The sequence below is a fragment of the Mirounga angustirostris genome, unplaced genomic scaffold (genome assembly GCF_029215605.1).
Source record: "Mirounga angustirostris isolate CCGP_5_RB_7025 unplaced genomic scaffold, mMirAng1.0.hap1 SCAF_13, whole genome shotgun sequence".
Lineage (NCBI taxonomy): Eukaryota > Metazoa > Chordata > Mammalia > Carnivora > Phocidae > Mirounga > Mirounga angustirostris.
Genome location: NW_026991721.1, coordinates 88,757,758 through 88,777,356, shown reverse-complemented (window position 1 = coordinate 88,777,356; position 19,599 = coordinate 88,757,758). Strand labels below are relative to the sequence as shown.

At 44.7% G+C, this 19,599-nt stretch overlaps 1 protein-coding gene across 5 annotated transcripts in view; it reads left to right on the top strand.

Moving 5' to 3' along the window:
• The window catches only part of DDX25 (DEAD-box helicase 25), a 35,960-nt gene extending 18,562 nt beyond the window's left edge, over positions 1 to 17,398 (top strand). For 4 of the 5 annotated variants that reach the window (XM_064577261.1, XM_064577260.1, XM_054512204.2 and 1 more), the window contains 8 exons: positions 1,187 to 1,279; positions 1,364 to 1,466; positions 2,934 to 3,048; positions 4,015 to 4,192; positions 11,579 to 11,816; positions 12,895 to 13,057; positions 15,124 to 15,312; positions 16,594 to 16,887. In XM_064577261.1, the coding sequence (XP_064433331.1) occupies positions 1,218 to 1,279; positions 1,364 to 1,466; positions 2,934 to 3,048; positions 4,015 to 4,192; positions 11,579 to 11,816; positions 12,895 to 13,057; positions 15,124 to 15,312; positions 16,594 to 16,655 (1,110 nt within the window). In that variant the 5' untranslated portion in view covers positions 1,187 to 1,217 and the 3' untranslated portion in view covers positions 16,656 to 16,887. The other variant, XR_010407044.1, reaches the window with a different exon arrangement.
• The last annotated feature ends 2,201 nt before the right edge of the window (positions 17,399 to 19,599 follow it).

Sequence of the window (19,599 nt, the reverse complement as noted above, 5' to 3'; positions counted from 1 at the left end):
ACCCTCTCTCACCCCCTTTAGATAAGTTATAAGCTTTTACCTTCCTAATTATATTTTGTTTCAGATGGTATTAAAATGAATAACTTTCCCAGATGGGTTTGCATTTCCTAGGGATCTATCAACTAGCATTAAGGAACTGCATTTTAACAGGAAGAGTTACTGATAGGGACTTATGTAGAGGGGAAATATCCAAAATCCCAATGCCCCAACATTTTCTAAATGGAGGAAGAAGCTTACCTATGATTAAGAGTTGGCTGCCAGTAATCTGCCAAGTAACCAAATACAAAATATACATGTCGTTGAAGGTGGAAGTGTTCCAACCTACTTCATTTTCTCTTCTTTCTATCCTCTATCGTGAGACCCCAGGAAAGATGCATTTAAAAATGCTGGCTCAGGGGTGTGTGGGTTGCTCAGTCGGTTAAGCATCCAATCCTTGATTTCAGCTCAGGTCATGATCTCAGCGTTGTGAGATCAATGAGCCCTCCGTTGGGGTCTCCGCTGGGCATGGAGCCTGCTTAAGATACTCTCTCTCTGCCTCTGCCTCCCAACCCAACCCCCACTCATGTGTTCTCACTCTCTCTCTCTCTCTCTCAAAAAAAAAAATGTTGGCTCAGAAGGATGAGGTAATATTGTGTCTTCTGCTCCTAGACAGTACTGATGTAAGAATTACCTCAATGAAGTTGTCTTCTCTGAAAATTACTGTTAAAGAATCAAAGATTGTCATTAATTTTAAAAAAGTAAAGAGTATAGGCATCTGGCTGGCTCAGTTGGAAGAGCATGGGACACTTGATCTGGGGGTCATGAGTTCGAGCCCCAGGTTGGGTGTAAAGATTGCTTAAAAATAAAATCTTTTAAAAAAAAGAATACAGTAAATCTCAGTTTTCTGCTTGTGTGGAAAATAAGACTCTTCTGGCATTTTTGCTTGGGTCAACCAAAAGTTCCGTGTTAGGCTATTGTTACTGTCCTCAGCCTAGGCTTAAAGCATAGTTTATTATTTGAGTGGTCCAACTGTGCAGGCATGATTGTGTATGTTTGGGAGTTGAGGTGTAAATTGTATATTTCTAAATATATTGAAGCTCAGTTGCAGAGTGGCTTAATTTAAAAATACACCTTTTGAGTTCATATTTCTGAGGCTACCGACCAATCATAGACTTTAAGTGTGTGTTTTTTTTTTTTTTCTTGATAGGAAGGAAGAGTTATTAAAAGGGATCTATGCAATGGGATTTAACAGACCATCCAAAATCCAAGAGATGGCTCTCCCTATGATGCTGGCCCACCCGTGAGTTTCCAGGGCAGTGCTGTTCCAACTTGGTTTTTAGTCTCCTGTATGCAGTTTATGCCCTGGTGTCTCTCTTTTCTACAGACCCCAGAACCTCATAGCCCAGAGCCAGTCTGGAACAGGAAAAACAGCTGCTTTTGTCTTGGCAATGCTAAGCAGAGTTAATACCTTGGAATTGTTCCCACAGGTAAGAAAAGGTTGAGGGAGGAAGGGGAATGCTTGCAATGCCAGTGATATTTTAGTAATGGGCAATATTACTGCCATGATATGATAGCATTTCAAATAGACATTCTTTCATAAAATCCCAGAGCAGTGGGCAGCAGGATGGAACAGTAACAGGAGCACAGGCTTTCTAGTTTGGTTCCAATCCCAGCCTCTCTACTTACCAGTAGAATGTCTTAGGTGAGTTAGTAGAGCATTCCAGGTCTGTTTCCCTGTCTCTAAGGATAACATCTATAAAGGCGGGGATCATTCCTGAGTCTGAGCACAGTGCCTGGCTTGTTGAATGAATGAATGCCTCATAGGATTGTCCTGTAGATTAAATAATGTCCCTCTTTCACACTGTGCTTGCTCTGAAGTAAGCATTCACTAGTGGTGGCCGGATAGCTGTCAGACCAAAGCATCACCCCGTCTGCCTCCTCCTTTAGCAGAGGGGAGACTGAGGCTTGGAGAGGCACGTGTCTCACATGAGGTCACAGATGTCCGAGAGTGACTGAGCAGGGACAGGAAGCGCACTTGCCCTTCTCTTGGTCTAGCTTCCACTTTTGGAAAGTGTCTGGTGTTCTTTCCCTGTTATTTCCAAGCTGTGCTCATCAACTCATGTGACAAGCTGACTACCTGAGTATTGAGCGCACCCCGTGCAAAGGGTTCTTTCGGGAAGCTTACAGTTTGATCAGCAAGATAAGCTGTGGATGTGGGTGACTGATGCCTGGCGTATGAAATTTTGTGCTTTTTTAGACAGGTTCACTGAAATACATATTCAGGGTTTGGTATTATGAACAAAAATTCTTCAGGAAAAGCTGTGCTTAAACCCATGTTGAGAAATGTGTGTGGAAACAGTTGTTAGTGCTTTATGTTTTCCTCTCCTCTGTATCACAGATCCTTAATTGAAGGCCATAAATGCATTAAGTATCACCAGTTTTCTTCCATCAACATTTTCCTTCCTCAGCAGCCACCAGATATAGGGGGATGGAGGTAACAAAGGAAAGAATTTTAGGGAATATTCTGCCAGAGGTGTATACAGTGGATTGGATCAAGCAGGGAGTGTTCTGGAAACCGGCAGACTTTTAACAGCAGGCAAGAAGTGATGGAGGTGACACTCAAGCAGTGATTCGCCTTGCATTTCCTTTCTTCTTGACTCCCAGCCTCCCTACACCCCACTCTCTCCCACAAAGAAAGCAGGATCTGTGGTTCTTCATAACTCTTTAGAGAGGAACCTATAAAAGGTATTTCTCTGTTCTTCAACCCCTTCTCCCTTCCCATACTCGACATTCACCTCAGATCTATCAGCTGCTGAATTGTGTTCAACTGAAAGTACTTTATTCAACCAAAACCTTCCAGTTTGACCTGTGTCTCCCTGTACGCATTTTAATTGTACTTCAGATTTGCATGATGGCTTGTGTGAGCCTTGCCACTTGCCCCTTCTCTCTCGCAGTGCCTCTGCCTAGCTCCTACTTATGAACTGGCTTTGCAAACTGGTCGTGTGGTCGAACAGATGGGAAAATTCTGTGTGGATGTTCAAGTGATGTACGCCATTCGAGGGAATCACAGTATGTACCAGTAAGCCAGGCCTGGCGGAATTTTTAAATCCCGACTCCACCACCAGCAAGCGTGTTCTCTACCTTCTCAGCTTCCTCGTCTCTAAATTGGGAGCTCTCACAGCACCTGTGCCAAAGAGCTGTGACTAGAATTAAATGAACGGATGCACATGCAGCACCGTGTGCACGCTTGGCACGTGATAAAGACGCTGTACATGTTAGCTGTGTCATTTCCACATCCTGCAAAGATGACGGTTTTGGCTTTTCTTGAGGCTCAGTTGTTTTGTGCTTGTATTGTGTTACGTTTTCATTGAAGTGTTATGTGAGCATAACAGGAAGAGAAAGTCTTTAAAACAGAGAAAGTCAGAAGGCAAAGGTCTCGTCCTCCAAAAACCCGTTTCCAAGGATAGTAGTTTTGTTCACAGACTTCAGTGGTTTGCTTTCTTTTTTCAGTTCATACACATGTGGATGTACATGTATGTATTTGTTTTTGTGGAGTGTTTATGAAAATGGGAGCATTTTTTTCATAGTGTCTAAAAATGTACATGTTTTGGACATCGTTCCATGTCCATTCATATAGTCCCACCTCATTGTTTTGACTAGCTTCATAGTATTCCATAATTTATTTAATGTAACCCGTTGATAGACATTGTGCTTTTTTTCCATTTGGGGACGGTTGGTAGGTTTCTTACCACTGTGCCGGTGTTTCTGTGAGGCGGTGGGATTGCTGGAGGGTGCTTTTTAACTGACTGTGGGGCAGAATCCAATAGGCAGGACTATTACTACCCTAAACCTAGAAACGGGGGGTTTATCCTAAAGCTCTGCAAAATCCAAATCCGCGCTGACCCTCAGGGTTCACACTTGGAAAATCGTCACGAAATATACTTGTGCTTCACAGCCCAATGTTGCGTGGCCCAGAATTGTGGACTGTGAGGGTCCTTTGCATCTGAAGGAGTCAATCAACCCTTTTCTCTCTAGTTCCCAGAGGCACCGACGTCACCAAACAGATTATAATTGGCACTCCTGGGACTGTCCTAGATTGGTGTTTCAAGCGAAAATTAATTGACTTGACTAAGATTCGTGTGTTTGTCCTGGATGAAGCAGACGTGATGATTGACACACAAGGATTCTCAGATCAAAGCATTCGTATTCAGAGGTAAGTTTCACATTCATCCTTTCTCTTCCTGGATCTTCGGTCTGGAGGGGGAGTTTGACTTGTCTGCTGCTGCCAGTTGTCTTCACTGCTTGATTCCCCGCTTCCTTTGCCTCTAAAACAAATCTGGGTGTTCAGTATTTTCACCAGCTCAGCGGGCCCTTAGACTACTGTCATTTTCCCACTTCTTTAGTTTGTCATCTTATATGATTGCTTTTGTTTTCACTACAGGCCTGTACGTGGAACCCACCAAATCGTGCCACTAATTTTTCTAGTAAGAGCAAAAGTCTAAAGAGAATTTATTAAAGCCTGCAAAGGCTACTGTGAGGCTAACTGCTAGAGAGTAGAGAACACAGTAACCTGGAATCAGGAGCCCCGTGGTCTAGTCCTGACTTTGCCTCTCGTTTGTCAAGTAAATCCTCTTGTTTTCCTAGGCCTCTCTCTCAGGATCACCCAAGGGCCTTAAAATTACAGATTGCCGGACCTGACCTGAGCCTCACTGGTTTAGAATTCTGGGAGTGGGTCTAGGAATCTGTATCACTTACTAAATTCAAATAGTACTAAGGGCAGGGGGGAGGGGGGCGCCTGGGTGGCTCAGTCGGTTAAGCACCTGACTCTTGGTTTCGGCTCTATCTCCCTCTGTCCCTCCCACTCATGCCCACCCCCCAAATAAATAAATAAGTCTTAAAAAAAAACCCCAAAACAAACAGTACTGGAAGACCTGTAATGAAAAACAGTACAGTGCTCCTTCTAGAGGATATCTCTCTGTTCTGGTATTAACCCTCATAGTTTAAATAGTATGCTCAAAAGGCTATTTCTTAATGTGTCACTGTCTGCTGACTGCTAGTATAGGAAGTGGGAATCCAGCTCTTTTGTCCCACCACCCTCTCCCCACCTTCCTGTCCCCTCTGCCACCTCGCTGTGGTTACAGCGTAAGAGTTGGCTACATTAATAGTGTTGTTATCATTAGGACATTATACTGTTCATTGTCACACGGTGTATTACTATGATTATGTTTTTTCTTGTACAGCTGTTTCCCCTAAATTAATAATTGCCTGTTTTCCTTCGTTTGGTTAGTATCACTGGGTAGGGATCCTTAATTTTTCTCTGCCCATTTCATCATATGTGTCGTATGTCAGTGATATCTCCAAATAGGCAAATATATTTACAAAGTCTGTCAATGTCTTTTTTTCCTGAAACTCTCACAACCTCTGTCCAGTTTCAGTCCACACTGAACTGTTGTGCAGCTGTCACTATGGGTCTCCCTGGCCCTCATTTACAGTTTGGAATCTCCTGTTTTCTGGGTGTTTTTCTTGGTTTACTGTCAGTTTACTCAGTATCCAGGAGTATATTCTCTAGTGGCTTCCTTAAAATAATGTTGGGAAGTTCACTTTCTATCTCCCACATGTCTGAAAATGTCTTCATTGTGCCTGTAAATCTGATCTTTTGTTTGCTTGGACGTGAAATCCAAGTTAAAGAATTCTTCCAGTAAATTCAGAGTCAATGTTGAAAACAAAAATTTTTTTAAAATGCTATAGTTAATACTCTAGTTCCAGTGTTGTTGCTGACAAGTTTAATGTCATCCTGATCCCCAAACTTTTGTAGGTGATCTGTTTTTTTCTCTCTAGAAGCTTTTGGAATCTTCCTCCTTCACGGTATTCTGAAATTTCTCAATTATATGCATTGGCTTGGGTCCTTTTTTTTTTCTCATCCCTTGTTCTAGACATATAGTGCACTCACCCTGTTCATTTGTAAAACTTGTGCCTGCCAGATCTGGGAAAATTTCTTAAGGTCATTTCTTTACCTACAGTGACCAACTTTTTAGAAAGCAGGACACAGTCGTGGCAGACAAAAAATATATCCATATAATAATACAGAAAAAATAGTCATACACGTGTGTTATTAACATAAAAATATGGGAAATATATGTTTCTTTTAAATTATATATCACCCTATTTTTTCTGTTACATAAATGCGACTATTTAAGCAAAACAACAGAACTAATTAACAGTGGCAATTAGTCATAATTATTAGTACAACTAATTAAATGAATAATATGTATGAGAAACATATAATGGTATTTTATAATGTCATCTTTGACAGCAATTTATTTTAATCTTTTTAAATTCATTATTGGATGCTTAAATTTTATACTCTGTGCTGTTGTATATTCTTAAGATACTCAAATATAAGACTTCTTACAAGGAGAATGTCAATACAGTAGGACTAATTAAACAGCTATTACCTGTGTTTAAAGACCCAACCCCCAGTGACCTATTTTTGTCTCATAGTGAGGTAGGCTGTCTCTACTCTTTCCCTTTCCTCTTCCAGTAATAATTCTTTGAACTACCTACAGCCTTCTTTTTTTTGTATGTGGCAGGAAAACTGAATACAGTCCAATGTAAAATTCATTTTGACTTGGTAGCTCTGCTCTTAGCAAGCTCACGCTGACTCCTGCTATTAGTCCAGTGTGATGTCCTCTTCACAAAAGTGTTCAAGCATGGATTATTTAAGAGTTTACATACTAGCAACACTAGGGTTTTAAACACGCAAGAATTCATGTCTAGCTTTCTAGAAATGTCCACATCAACTCTGCAGGCTTGTTTGGTAGATCAGCTGTTTGTCGCTCTGATCCCTCTTGCTGAAAATCCACCATTCAGGTTATCCACATCTAAAATGTCCATCATTGGGTTGCCTGGGTGGCTCAGTCGTTAAGCGTCTGTCTTCGGCTCAGGTCATGGTTCCAGGGTCCTGGGATCAAGCCCTGCATCAGGCTCCCTGCTCTGTGGGAAGCCTGCTTCTCCCTCTCCCATCCCCCCTGCTTGCGTTCCCTCTCTCGCTGTGTCTTTCTCTGTCAATAAATAAAATCTTTTTTTTTTTTTTAAAGATTTTATTTATTTATTTGAGAGAGAGAATGAGAGAGAGCACATGAGAGGGGTTAGGGTCAGAGGGAGAAGCAGACTCCCTGTTGAGCAGGGAGCCCGATGCGGGACTCGATCCAGGGACTCCAGGATCATGACCTGAGCCGAAGGCAGTCGCTTAACCAACTGAGCCACCCAGGCGCCCTAAAATCTGTAAAAAAAATAAAATGTCCGTCATTTTCAAATACTCTGAAGTACATTAGCTACCATTGTGGTTCTCAGGGAAAATAGTGGTAAAACACGTAGGCGATTTAGGCTTTGGAAGTCAAAGATGGATTGAAGTTCTAGTTTTTAGCAAAGGAACGAGAAAGTCTTGTTCAACTGGGCTGTCCTTTTCTTTCTTTCTTTCTTTCTTTTTTAAATTTATTTATTTGACACGGACACAGCGAGAGAGGGAACACAAGCAGGGAAAGTAGGAGAGAGAGAAGCACGCTTCCCCCGGAGCAGGGAGCCCGATGCGGGGCTCAATCCCAGGACCCTGGGGTCACAACCTGAGCCGAAGGCAGACGCTTAATGACTGAGCCACCCAGGCGCCCCTGGGCTGCCCTTTTCTGGTGACATTTTTGAGTTCTGCAGCCGCCTTATTTCCTAAAAAATGAGTAATTTTTTAGGTAACACCAGATAGCTCAGCTTATCATTTCTGTTTTACTATCATCCTTTTCTCCATTCCCATCTTCAGCGTGTTTTCAGATTAAAGAAGGACTTTCTTTTTTTCTCACACTTTGAAGATATGATTTTATGACTGGCCAACATTTTAACTCTTTTACATGGCCTCAACAGTGAATGTATCTTATAGGCAGACATTCAAGGTGACGCTCTTCTTCCATTTCCGTACAGGTAAAAATCTTACTAAGTGCCTCAGCAAGTTTTGAGGAAGCTAAAAAGTAAGCAAAAACTTTGATAACAAAAGCTCAGTGTCACAGTTAAGCAAATGATTTGCCTTTTAGAAATGCTATTCTCGAAGTATGTGGGGTATTTAGCTGGCAAGATCTTTTCCTTTTCTTTGATAAGTTTATAGGCTGAGTGGAAGCTGCCAGAATTTACATTTGCACTGTCTGCGGCACGTGCAGACAGTTGATGAGAAGCTAGTTTGTATTTGGATGTGATGTCAGCAATCTTCTGTTTTAGAGTTTCTGTGTCTTATTAAAACTTCAAGGAAGCCAAGAAGATATTTTGAACTCCATTTTTCAGATCCTGAGAGATAGGGGGAATATATTTTTTGTTGCTGTGATTTGACATATCACCTGGTATAGTGTACAAAGCATGATCATTAGTAAGATCTTACAGAATTAGCGCTCCACGGAAAGTGGTAAGACCATCTCTGGTCACAATGTCTCCATTTGTTCGCCCGCAGGACGTTTTACTTGCAAGTGCCGAAGCAGGCACTGTAACTCTACTCAGCTTCCTCGAGATTTCAAGGGAGGAATGCAATAATGCATGTCTGTCTGTGCAGAATGGCTAAACGAGTTCAAAGGCAAAACAGCTTTGAATTTAGAAATGTTGCCTGTCTCATCCTGAACTTGGGAGGTTCGGTCTCCGTATATGCTTTCCACGTCTCCTTCCCCACCATGCCTTGCCCCCAATTCTTCCTTCATGCGGTGCAGTTGCTCTATTTCTGGTGTTTACCTCTTTCACCCAGTTGAATGTGTCCTTCTGTCTGTCGTTAAAATAACACAGTCATTTGATCTTCTTTTTCTGTCTTGTCTGGGTTGTCCTGCCTTTCTCTCTTTCTGTTCTGTAACTTCCTTTTCTTGTTATGGATGCAATATGCTGCTGTTGTCTCTCTGAGAATATTAATTATAGTATTTAAGATTTTTTTCTGCTCTCAACGTTGGTTCTGAATTATCTAAGTTTCTTCTTTTTGTTTCTTTGCTACGTCTGTCTCTTGTGGTGGACCTTCCCCCCTCGTATCTGGTGATACCTGGCTAGCCTTTCGTAATCTAGGGTTAGGAACCAAGAAGCTTATTGATAGCTCTGAGTGCATGGCTGGGACTTGTGCCTTGGGCAGCTCCCCTCTAGGATGATCGTTACTTGCAGGTCATTAGAACTATGGAATATCTTTCCTCTCCTCCCTAGGAGGCATACACTTGGTTGCTGGCCTCCTGGGAGCAGGGCCAGGGAATGGGCTGCATGCTCTCATATGCATATTTTCACTCACTCCCTATTTTTAGCTTTCTGCTTTACTCTCACCTTGGGCTGAGGCTGGCATCCCCAAGTCTGGGATTTCTGCACAGACTAAACCTCTGGTCTCCTACTTGTACATGTCACCTGCCTGAAGTAAGGTGGGATACAGCTGTTCCTTATACACATTTTCAGCCAGCCTTCCTGTTTAAAATAATTTTGGCCAGGGGCACGTGGGTGGCTCAATCTGTTAAGCGTCTGCCTTCAGCTCAGGTCCGGGGGTGGAGCCCCGCATCAGGCTCCTTGCTCAGTGGGAGCCTGCTTCTCCCTCTGCCTGCCGCTCCCCCTGCTTGTGTTCGCTCTCTCTGTCAATTAAATAAGTAAAATCTTTAAAAAAATAATAATTTTGGCCAAAGATCAAGTGAGACTCCCTTCTTGCTATCCCTTACCAATAAGTTGGTATATTTATGTATAACCAAGAATGAAAGAGTCAGAATTCTGAGAAAGATCCAGTAGTCAAAAAGGGCTTTCTCTTCAAGAGAATATTAAGTAATAATTAGGGCATTTATGTTGGTTGTTCATCCCTTCATTGTTGATTTTCTTCTTTTGCTTAAAAAAGATTATAGTATTGTCCCATAGAAATATAATGCAAGCCACATGTGTAATTTTAAATTTTCTAATAGCCACATTTAAAAAAAGGTGAAATTCATATTACATTTTATTTAACCCAACATATCAAAAAAGAGCATTTTAACAAGTAATCAATTTAATCAATATAAAAATTATTAATGAAATAGTTTACATGCTTTTTCTCATACTAAGTCTTCGAAATCCAGACTGTTCTGTAGACTAGCCCATGTTTCCTTTCCTTGTGTAATCTGTGTACATTGTCTTTTTGGAATGAAATGGCCAAGTCTTGGGATGCCAGTCCTGGCGCCATCTTTTTCCAGATGGAAGACTGTGATACAGTAGACAGCCAAGAGGTGCCCCCCTTCCTCCTGGCCCCCAGCCCCCACCGCAGCAAGCTAATGCAGAATTTTCCTCATATCTTCTCACACACCACACCTGCTTTCTCTGGCCCCTGGTGCTCGTAGCTCCGAGCGCTCTCACAGGTTCTGAGGGAGGCACTGCCCTTGCAGCCCAGCCACCATCTGCATCACCATTTCCATCTGTACCACTCACATGAGGGCGTCATCCGCTTTCTCATTTACCATGCTTTCCCATCTTCCAGAAATACATTGAGATACCTCATCTGCCAGTTTCCCCTCTTCTGTTCTCTGTGTTGTTGTGGGTTCATATCTTTCTATCTCTTTATAATCGTACTCGTGGTGTGTGGGAGGCTGGGGAGGTATGCGTGTAGACAGTCTACTGTAGTTGCCCAGAAGTCTGTCCACTCATTACTTAGAACAGCTCCCCAGATGACCCACGCCCCAGGCTTGACGTCGTGCCTGGGAGTCACTGGACCCCCTGATCTCCACCACCCTCTTTTAGCACTAATGCCATATCTTCTAGGTGCTGTCTTCTCAAAAGCGGTGATTTCTCTCTGTTGAAATCAGATTAAATTCAGATTTATTGATGTATAAAATATGTTCAGAGAAATACATGAATCACAAGTGTGGAGCTGAGTGAAAATTCAAAGAGGCTGTGTTCAGACGATGGCCCAGACGGAGAACTAGAACTTTACCAGCACTCCAGAGGTCCCCTACGGCTCCTTTCCTGTCACCAGCCTCCACCCACCCCCATCCCCGCCCGCTCCTCCCCAGGATTAACCTCTGTTCTGACTGCTGGCTTCATAGATTCATTTTGCCCATTTTTAAACTTTATGCGAATCAGCCCTGTGTTTGTTACGGGGTTCAGCTCACGTTTTGCATGCAGTAGCATTTCCCCTTTGTTCCCCTTTTGTTTCTATCCAGGTCCTTCCCATCCCAAAGAAAGTTAGTGTGGCTGTTGTTCTTTTCCTCCCAAGAAGTGTAACACCTGCCATCGAATGACTAGCCTGTTTCTTTCCTCCCATTTCACTGTGTGTGAGACGGATACCATGAAGAGTATCTAGACCAACACTCGGGGCTCCTGATCCTGCCTCGCTTAAGCAGAAAATCGGCCTGAAACGCCCCAGGCCCTCCAAAATACATATCTAGACTTTGCTCTTGAGCTCCATACTCAGCTTGTGTGTGTTCCCAAATTCTTGGAGGCAAGGAGGGGCAGGACACGTGGGCCTTTGCACAGAGGTGGAAGGCGTCACCTCCCCCGCTGACCCTGGTGGCAGTGGGCGGGACGTGCTTGACTCTGCCCCGAGGAGAGCGGCAGGGACGGCAGTGGCTGACGGCGTCTTCCCTGCCCCTTACAGAGCTTTACCTTCGGAATGCCAGATGCTTCTCTTCTCAGCGACCTTCGAGGAGTCTGTGTGGCAGTTTGCAGAGCGAATCATTCCAGACCCTAACGTTATCAAGTTACGAAAGGAGGAGCTGACCCTGCACAACATCCGACAGTATTACGTGCTGTGTGAGAATAGGAAAGACAAGTACCAAGCCCTGTGCAACATCTATGGCGGCATCACCATTGGGCAGGCCATCATCTTCTGCCAGGTAACCGTGCCCCAGTCTGTCTTCGCCATGCCCGGACCCGCCCGCAGAGGGTCCGCCCCCCACCGTGGACGGGACGGTGATGCCAGTGAGGGCCAGGCACCCCCTTCAGCACTTTGGGTACAGGAGGGTATTTAATCTTCAGAACAACTCGGGACAGAAATGAATCTGTGTGGAAAGATTAAGTGACGGAGTAAGACTTCCAGATAATGTTAAATAGAGGACATCCTTATTTTAGAAGGATGGCGTCTGACGTTTCCCCATATAGGTTGATGTTCAGTGTGGGGTTTTTATAGTTCCCCTCCATCAGATTAAGAATATTCCTGTCTAGTTCCTAACTTACTGTGAGGAAAGTAGCCACTCAGTCACTCACTATTAATATTACCCTATTTTTATTTTTGTATTTATTTTTTGCTCTCCGACATGTTTCACGTTCACATGTTGGTTTTGTTTTCTCTCTACCACGTGAACACTGTAAACTCCATGAGCGCAGGACCTCATCTGTGTTACTTTCGTAGCCCCACTAGAATGGCGCCCTCCTGACACAGGGACAGCACTGAAAACCTTATCAAATAAAAGAAAGCTCACTTCTGCCACGGACTAGCCATGAAAATCTTGGGCAAGTGACTCCATGTTTTTAAGCTTTGGGTTTGGGTTTTTTTTTTTTAATTTTTTAAATGAAATCAGGTAGCTGTTTCATCAAATTGTTGTGAGAACAATGACCATAATGCATATAAAGATCTGAACAAGACACCGGGCAGACAGGAAGCACTCTTACAGTGCCTGAGGTTGTCTTTACTATGTTACCCCATTTTGGCATCATTCTACCGCGTGAGGTAAGTGAGCATTTTATCTCTACTTCATGGCCGAGAAGCCAAAGCTCCCACAGGTTGAGAGGACATGACCCTGAGAAGCACAGGAGGTGCCCCATTCGAAGGTTCCTCTATGGCTTGAGGGAGAGGTAAAGCAAAACTCCTGTGCAGCCCTTTCCGGCTTCCTCACCGTGCATATGTGAGCATTGCAAACACAGCCGGCCTGCTTGGACTTGGGGTGCTATGCTGGGTTTTGTGTTTTCATGTAGACTCGTCGAAATGCCAAGTGGTTGACTGTGGAGATGATGCAGGATGGCCACCAAGTGTCTTTGTTAAGCGGAGAGCTGACCGTGGATCAGCGAGCCTCCATCATTCAGAGGTTTCGGGATGGGAAAGAGAAAGTTCTTATAACAACCAATGTCTGTGCTCGAGGTGTGTGTGTGTGTGTGTGTGTGTATGTATACATTTAAAGTCAAGTTTATTGAAGTATAATTTACATATGATAAAACTCACTGATTTTAAGTTTACAGTGAGTTTTGACAAACATACAGAGTCATGTGACCATCACCATACTCGAAGTACAGAACAGTCCCCTCTTCCTCCAGAACTTTCTTGTGCTCCTTTGCAGACAGGCTCTTCCTTTTATCATCTGACCCCTGGAAACTACTGATCAGATTTCTGTCTCCGTATTTTTGTCTCTTCCAGATGCTATATAAATTAAATCATATAGTAGTTAGCCTTTGTGTCTGACTTATTCCACTCGATATTATGCTTTTGAGTTCATCCATCTTGTGACATATATTAGTTCAATCCTTTTTATTGCCGGGTAGTATTCCGTTGAATGGATGTACCACAATTAGTTCATCCATTCACCAGTTGATGGACATTTGGATTATTCACAGTTTGGGGCTATTTTGAATAAAGCTATAATAAACATTCATGTATAGGTCTTTCAGAGACATGTTTTCATTTCTCTTGGATAAATACCTAGGAGTAGGATTTCTGGGTTATACGGTAAATGTATATTTAGCTTTATAAGAAACTGTCTTCCAAAGTGACTATCATTTTTTATTCCCACCAGCGATGTAGGAGAGTTCCAGTTGCTCTGCATCCTTGCCAGCAATTGGTATTGTCATTCTTTTTAATTTTAGTTATTCTAGTAGATGTATGTGGCATCTCATTGTGTTTTTAACTCGTGTTCCCTAATGGTGTTGATCATCTCTGAGGTGTTTTTAATTTCAAAACTATTGACTACTGAGGGAAAAAAATCTTTGGTTTTTTTTAAGAGAAGGGCCTTCCTATGGTTTTCAGCCTCCCTATGCCCTTGCCTAGACCCTATACTCGAACCTTGTTTCCTAATTCATTCTTAGTTCAGCAGATAGAAATGAGGACCTGCCGTGCATGTAGAGCTCAGCACTGTGGAAGAGCAGCCTGAAAAAGGATGAGGTCCCAGCCCCTCGGGAGCTCAGTGCCTAGACGCTTACTATCTAGACCAGTGCTACCCAATAGAACTTTCCACATTAATGGAAATATTCTACTCTGTGCTGTTCAGTTGGTAGCCACTGGCCATATATGGCTGCTGGGTACTTGAAACATGGCTACTGTGACTGAGGAAATGATTTTTAATTTGGATTAAAGTTAGATAGCCATATTGGATGGCATGACGCTAGACCTAGGCCGAAAGAGGGCACCAAGAGCTCCAAGGAGGACAAGGATTGTGACCCAGACAGCTTTCTAGTGCTGGGGGCTGGAGGTACTGGGGGATCACAGAAGTCTTCCTAGGGAACATTAGATGTGAAAGGTTTTGAAGGAAGGGTAGAGAATCCAGTTTGGTAAGAATTGACAGTTTGCTTGGGAAATGGCAAGACTGTGTGACTGTAGTGTTGGATTTGAGTCAGGAGAGGAAGAGATGAGACTTCAGGTGGTGTGGAAATCTGGAACTGTTTGTTCTTCATCCTGTGCAGTTGGGGCATTCGGGTCCTGAACACAAGTGTTCTGGATGTTGCCATGGTGACTGTGGTCAGAGAGATCAGAGGAGGAGAGAAGAGGGGGAACCCAGCTGGAAGTTGTTGTAACAATGAGGCAGGGGATAAAAAAGACCTGGGTGGGACGATGACCAGGGCATGGAGCAGAGTGGGATCCCCTGAAGGGTAGGGGACTCTAGGTAGGGGGCCTGCTAGGGCCTTAGCACAGCAGGAGGGGAGAGGAGGCCTTGTCTCTGTGGGCTTGGTGAGAGCCCCTGTCCACAACACACACACAATCTCTGTACATATTTAGACTTCTGTGGAATGAGCTTCTACTGACACTCTTAAATCTAGCATCCTAGACATACTGTGCAAGCAAATTGCCTGACCAAAGTATCCACTTCCATGATGTAAAACCAAGTTTAATTTGTAAATTGTGGCTGTTACATGAGAATTCTCTTGGCAGATGTGGTTTGCGAATAGCTATGTCCTAAGAAACAGTTGCAGGACCCTACAGCATCTCTCCTCTTGTAGGGATCGATGTGAAGCAGGTCACAATTGTTGTGAACTTTGATCTCCCTGTAAACCAAGCTGAGGAGCCAGACTATGAGACCTACCTTCACCGCATAGGGCGGACAGGACGCTTTGGGAAAAAGGGCCTCGCCTTCAATATGATTGAAGTGGATAAGCTGCCCCTGCTTATGAAGATCCAGGATCACTTTAGTAAGTAGCACCTGTCACAGTAGGAACCGTGGACCCTGCTGATGTTGACAGTGATGACGTGTGTCACAGACCTTATACCCAGAGGCTTAGGGTAGCTCTGGGACAGGAGCCAAGGAATGGGGGGCTTTTAATTCACAGTGCCAGAGTCCCTACAGAGCCCCTGTGGTTGATTAAGTCATCCGTATATGGTAGCTAAAGAACAATGGAAAAATCCAGTGGAATGAGTATGAGTTCAGGTTGATGTTATTGCCCATTGTGGGACCTGGGGCAGCTTTTCATGTCCTATAAAGCACCATCCTAAACAAAGTAATAAAGTCCTTTAAGATTATATTCTGTCCCCAGCTTCCTCTCTTATTTACATTTTTCCCTTCCTCTGGCCCTGCCCTAACAACTAGGATGGTCCTGAATTCTGAGATCTGCTGTCCTTCCTCCAGCCCCCCCATCCAACAAGGCATGCTCCGATTACCTGCTGGAGCTCTTGGACTGGCAGCTTGCCCTCTGATGGAAATTGGAAGAGTGACCTAAACTGCGGTGTCCACCTCTCAAATTACCCCATACCCCAAAGCCCATGGATATGGCTGGGGAACAGGGGAAGAGGAACACCCAAATGACCCCAAATATATCTTCACCTTTTGGGAAATTGGTACTGTACTTTGTGGGAAGCAGTGGACTCTGTCCTGGGGAAATGCACAGAGACACACGTATGCAGTCTGGAATACAATTTTGAAAAGTCTACAGACTGTAGCACGTCCACGGCCCCTTCGGGAAAGTTGATTAAGCACCCCTGTGTTAGGAGAAGCAAGGAGGAATGGGGGAAGAAAGAACGTTACGATCCACTCTAGCTATGGTAAACGCCGTATGACCTAATCTTGGGAAGTGACCTCAGTGGAGGAGCCCCCCTCCCTGTTGCCGTCCTGTACCCCACCACCCCCATACACTCACCCCCCCCCACAGGCCCACTTTATTCCTCCTAGCACGACCAGGCCCCTTCCTAGTCTCCCCTCCCTTGCACTCTGGCCTTTTTCCTGCTCAAGTATCTAGACATATGTGTTCTGTTGTTTGGTGCATTTGATGCTATTTTAATCAGTATTAATTGGTTACTTTGATACCATCTCTTCCTAAACTGATCTCAAGAACGTTCCTCTCTCAGGGCTTTCCATGCAAGGGGTCACAGAAACACATATTTGCAGAAGTGTCACTGTCTTCAGAAATTCAGAGTGAGTGGAATGAAATTCCATTGAGGCCCTGGGCTCAGACTGATTCCATTCTCTCTCCTTCTAGACAGCAGTATTAAGCAACTCAACCCTGAAGACATGGATGAAATTGAAAAGATTGAATATTGAAGACAGAACTCTGTTGCTTGTGAATTATCCTAGTTTATGTGAGAATGTCCCAGTGGGTTTCGAAGGTAATTTTTTCCGTTGGGGCTTTTTCAAAGTGAAACTGTTAAATATGGGAAAATAAATGTTATGGTAGCCTTAGTCTTAAGACCTGAGGTCTTTCTGAAACCAGATTGGTGTGAAGCACATGATCTTTTTGAATAAAAAAGCAAGATTATTTCTTATTCTAATCTCATTTACAGGTAGACATCTTTGTGTGGGCCCTGGGATGTGGCGGGACTTCATTTCCAGGATCTGAGCACACCATGCCACCTGTGAACATGTCAGGGTCCACGAGATGGCAGTAGGACCTCACTGGTTTGGGAATGTGAGCTAGCGGGACAGAGAAGCTGTCCAGCTCCAGGCCTCCCTCAGGGGCCTGCTCCGCCATGCAGGCACAAGCACGCGCGCTCACGCACACACACACACACACGTGCACACACACACACACCCCTTAGGTGGGAGTGCAGGGTGAAACCTTCAAAAAGTAAAACAAATTTGAAAGAGAACATTTTGCTTTTTTAAATGTTTCAGTTGACATACAGAATGTGAAAATATTTTCTCTGCTTGGTTTCTTAATGTCTTCAAAATAGAGCAAATTTAATCCATCATCAGCTATCTAATAGTCTCTGAAAATGTGTCTTTGTTATAGACATTTCTTCCAAACAGGCCAGGGAGGGGGGGATCCCATTCGCCTTATTAAAGAAGTCACATTTCATTCAAGGTATATCTGAGAATCCCAGACGTTTTCCTGTAAGTCCCATTGAGATGCTTTTCATTTCTCACATTTGCTGCTAACAAGTGAAAACAGTGGGCTTGAGGAGCCTGGGGAAATTGGTACTCTCGCAGAAAGCTGGAGCAGATCTGCCGTCTGCAGCTAGAGCCCAGGCCCTGGCTCTGTCCGTCCCACCGGAGCCCCACCGGCAGCCACAGGGACAGCCCCCATCACCCTGGCCTGGAAGGGTGTTTCTGGCATAGCTGTTTCGGTATTCCACGCACAGAGCTCCCTGCCCATGTTTTATCCTCGTGAGCAGGGCTCAGAAATACATGAAAACCATCCAGCTGCCTCGCTCCCTGGCGGACGTTTATTGTGCACCCTTTACGCCAGACGCCAGCGAAAAAGAGAGATGAAAAAGAAGTTATGGCCGTCTCAGACTTCAGAGTAACAGCAGCCTCAGAGGAAGCCAGCAGGGTAACAGACTGTGCGGAAGGAGGGAGGGGTGTGCAGGTCACTGGTGCCGCTCGGAGGAGGGGCCCCGAACACCAACAGGGCCGACTTCCCAGAGAAGACATTGTCTCCTTTCACAAGAGAGGAATACATATTGAATGGTGCCTCTGGTCGTGTACTCAGGGCCGCCCTACACTTACCTAACATGGGCCCAGTGAGGCAGCCTTCCGGGTCCGGCTCTCCCGCGCGTGGTCAGTCTTCCTGTCCACTCAGTACCCAGCCCCCCCCCCAGCACAGTGCCCAGCACATAACAGGCGCCCAGTAAACATTTGTCGAGGAAATAATCCTTTGCCATTTCTTCATTCACTAACATTCTTCCCTGATGTTTTCCATCCAAAGTTTTGAACTGCAATTATATGGTATAAGATGACTGATCATAGGAAGTATATCAAGACGTCCTGCTCTCTCTCTTTGAAAAGTCAGTGGGACTGTGCATCATACTCAGCTCCGCACTGGGGAGTTCTAAATAAAACTTTACCATTTCCCTATCCAGTTCAGATCTCCCATAGACTCTCTACCGGTCACCCTCACAAACGTCTTCAGTGATTTCCATTTGGCAACTGTTCCCACAGGGTCTGCAAATAGTGGGCATTCTTCAGCCTTCCCCTTTGCCCCTCTCCTCACATTCTTTTGTCTCGCCACCTAGGAGGCAGCAAAGCCGTCCTGTGTTCTGTGTGCATCACAGCTGTCTTAACACTAGCTGTCCAGTTTGGCGAGTCAACAATCCGAAGGCTGTTTCGCAGGGTGCAGCTCCTTGCTGGGAACTGCAAGCAATTTTCACATCTCCGTGCAAGGCCTGGCCAAGGTCATCTCTCAGTTGATGCCTGCCTGAGGAAGGAGTCCATGGAGAGGCAAGGAATAACCAGATGATTTCAGTGCATCTGTGGGCTGGGTTAATCAGCTGTGTATTACTTGGCCCCAAATACTAAACCAAATCCATTAAGTTGGTCTTGGCCGGCTTGATGCTGTTAACATATTGAAATTCACAATTACGTAGAGCAGGGCTGTGACTCCCAGTGGGAGTTGTGAGTGAACACCTCGCCTGGGGCACAGCTCCTGTGATGTTAGGTGCTGGATCTAAGGCAACTGTGAATAATAGGAAAGGCAAACGCGTTGGTCATAATCTGGCAGGATGTCTGACAGCCCTTTTCAAGAGATGTTACTGCTTTTGGTCATGCGGAGGTGTTGATCCCCCTCAGCAAAGCTTGGTCCCAGCAGTCTCTGCACATGTGACCAACAGTGGAGAGTCTTAGAGGATTGCTCGCGGAGGGGGAGATGAGCTGTACCTTCCAGCTCTGGGGCGAGTAGCTGGTTGGGTCCAGCCTTGCTTCTGCTCTTGGTCCTCTCAAAGGCTCCGTCTCCTTCCCTTTGATTCAAGGAGGGACCCCACTGAAAAGAGGACCCGAGCAGAGACGACACAGCTGTTGGAATGGAAAGTGAGACCGGGAGTTCAGAGCAAGGACCTCTCTGTGGGCCTGCACTTCTTTGCCCTCTGAGCTCGAGGGCCTTCCTCTGATCCTTCCTGCTGTTGTACGGAGAGCCCATGCTTGCTGATCCCGCGGGCACGTGAGGCCCAGCAAGCGGGCCTATGTTAGTTTTACCACAGGACTAACAGAGTTGGGTCCTCTTAAATCCTACCTCCGTCACTCCAACCCTGCCCCCGTGATGGCAGGGAACCAT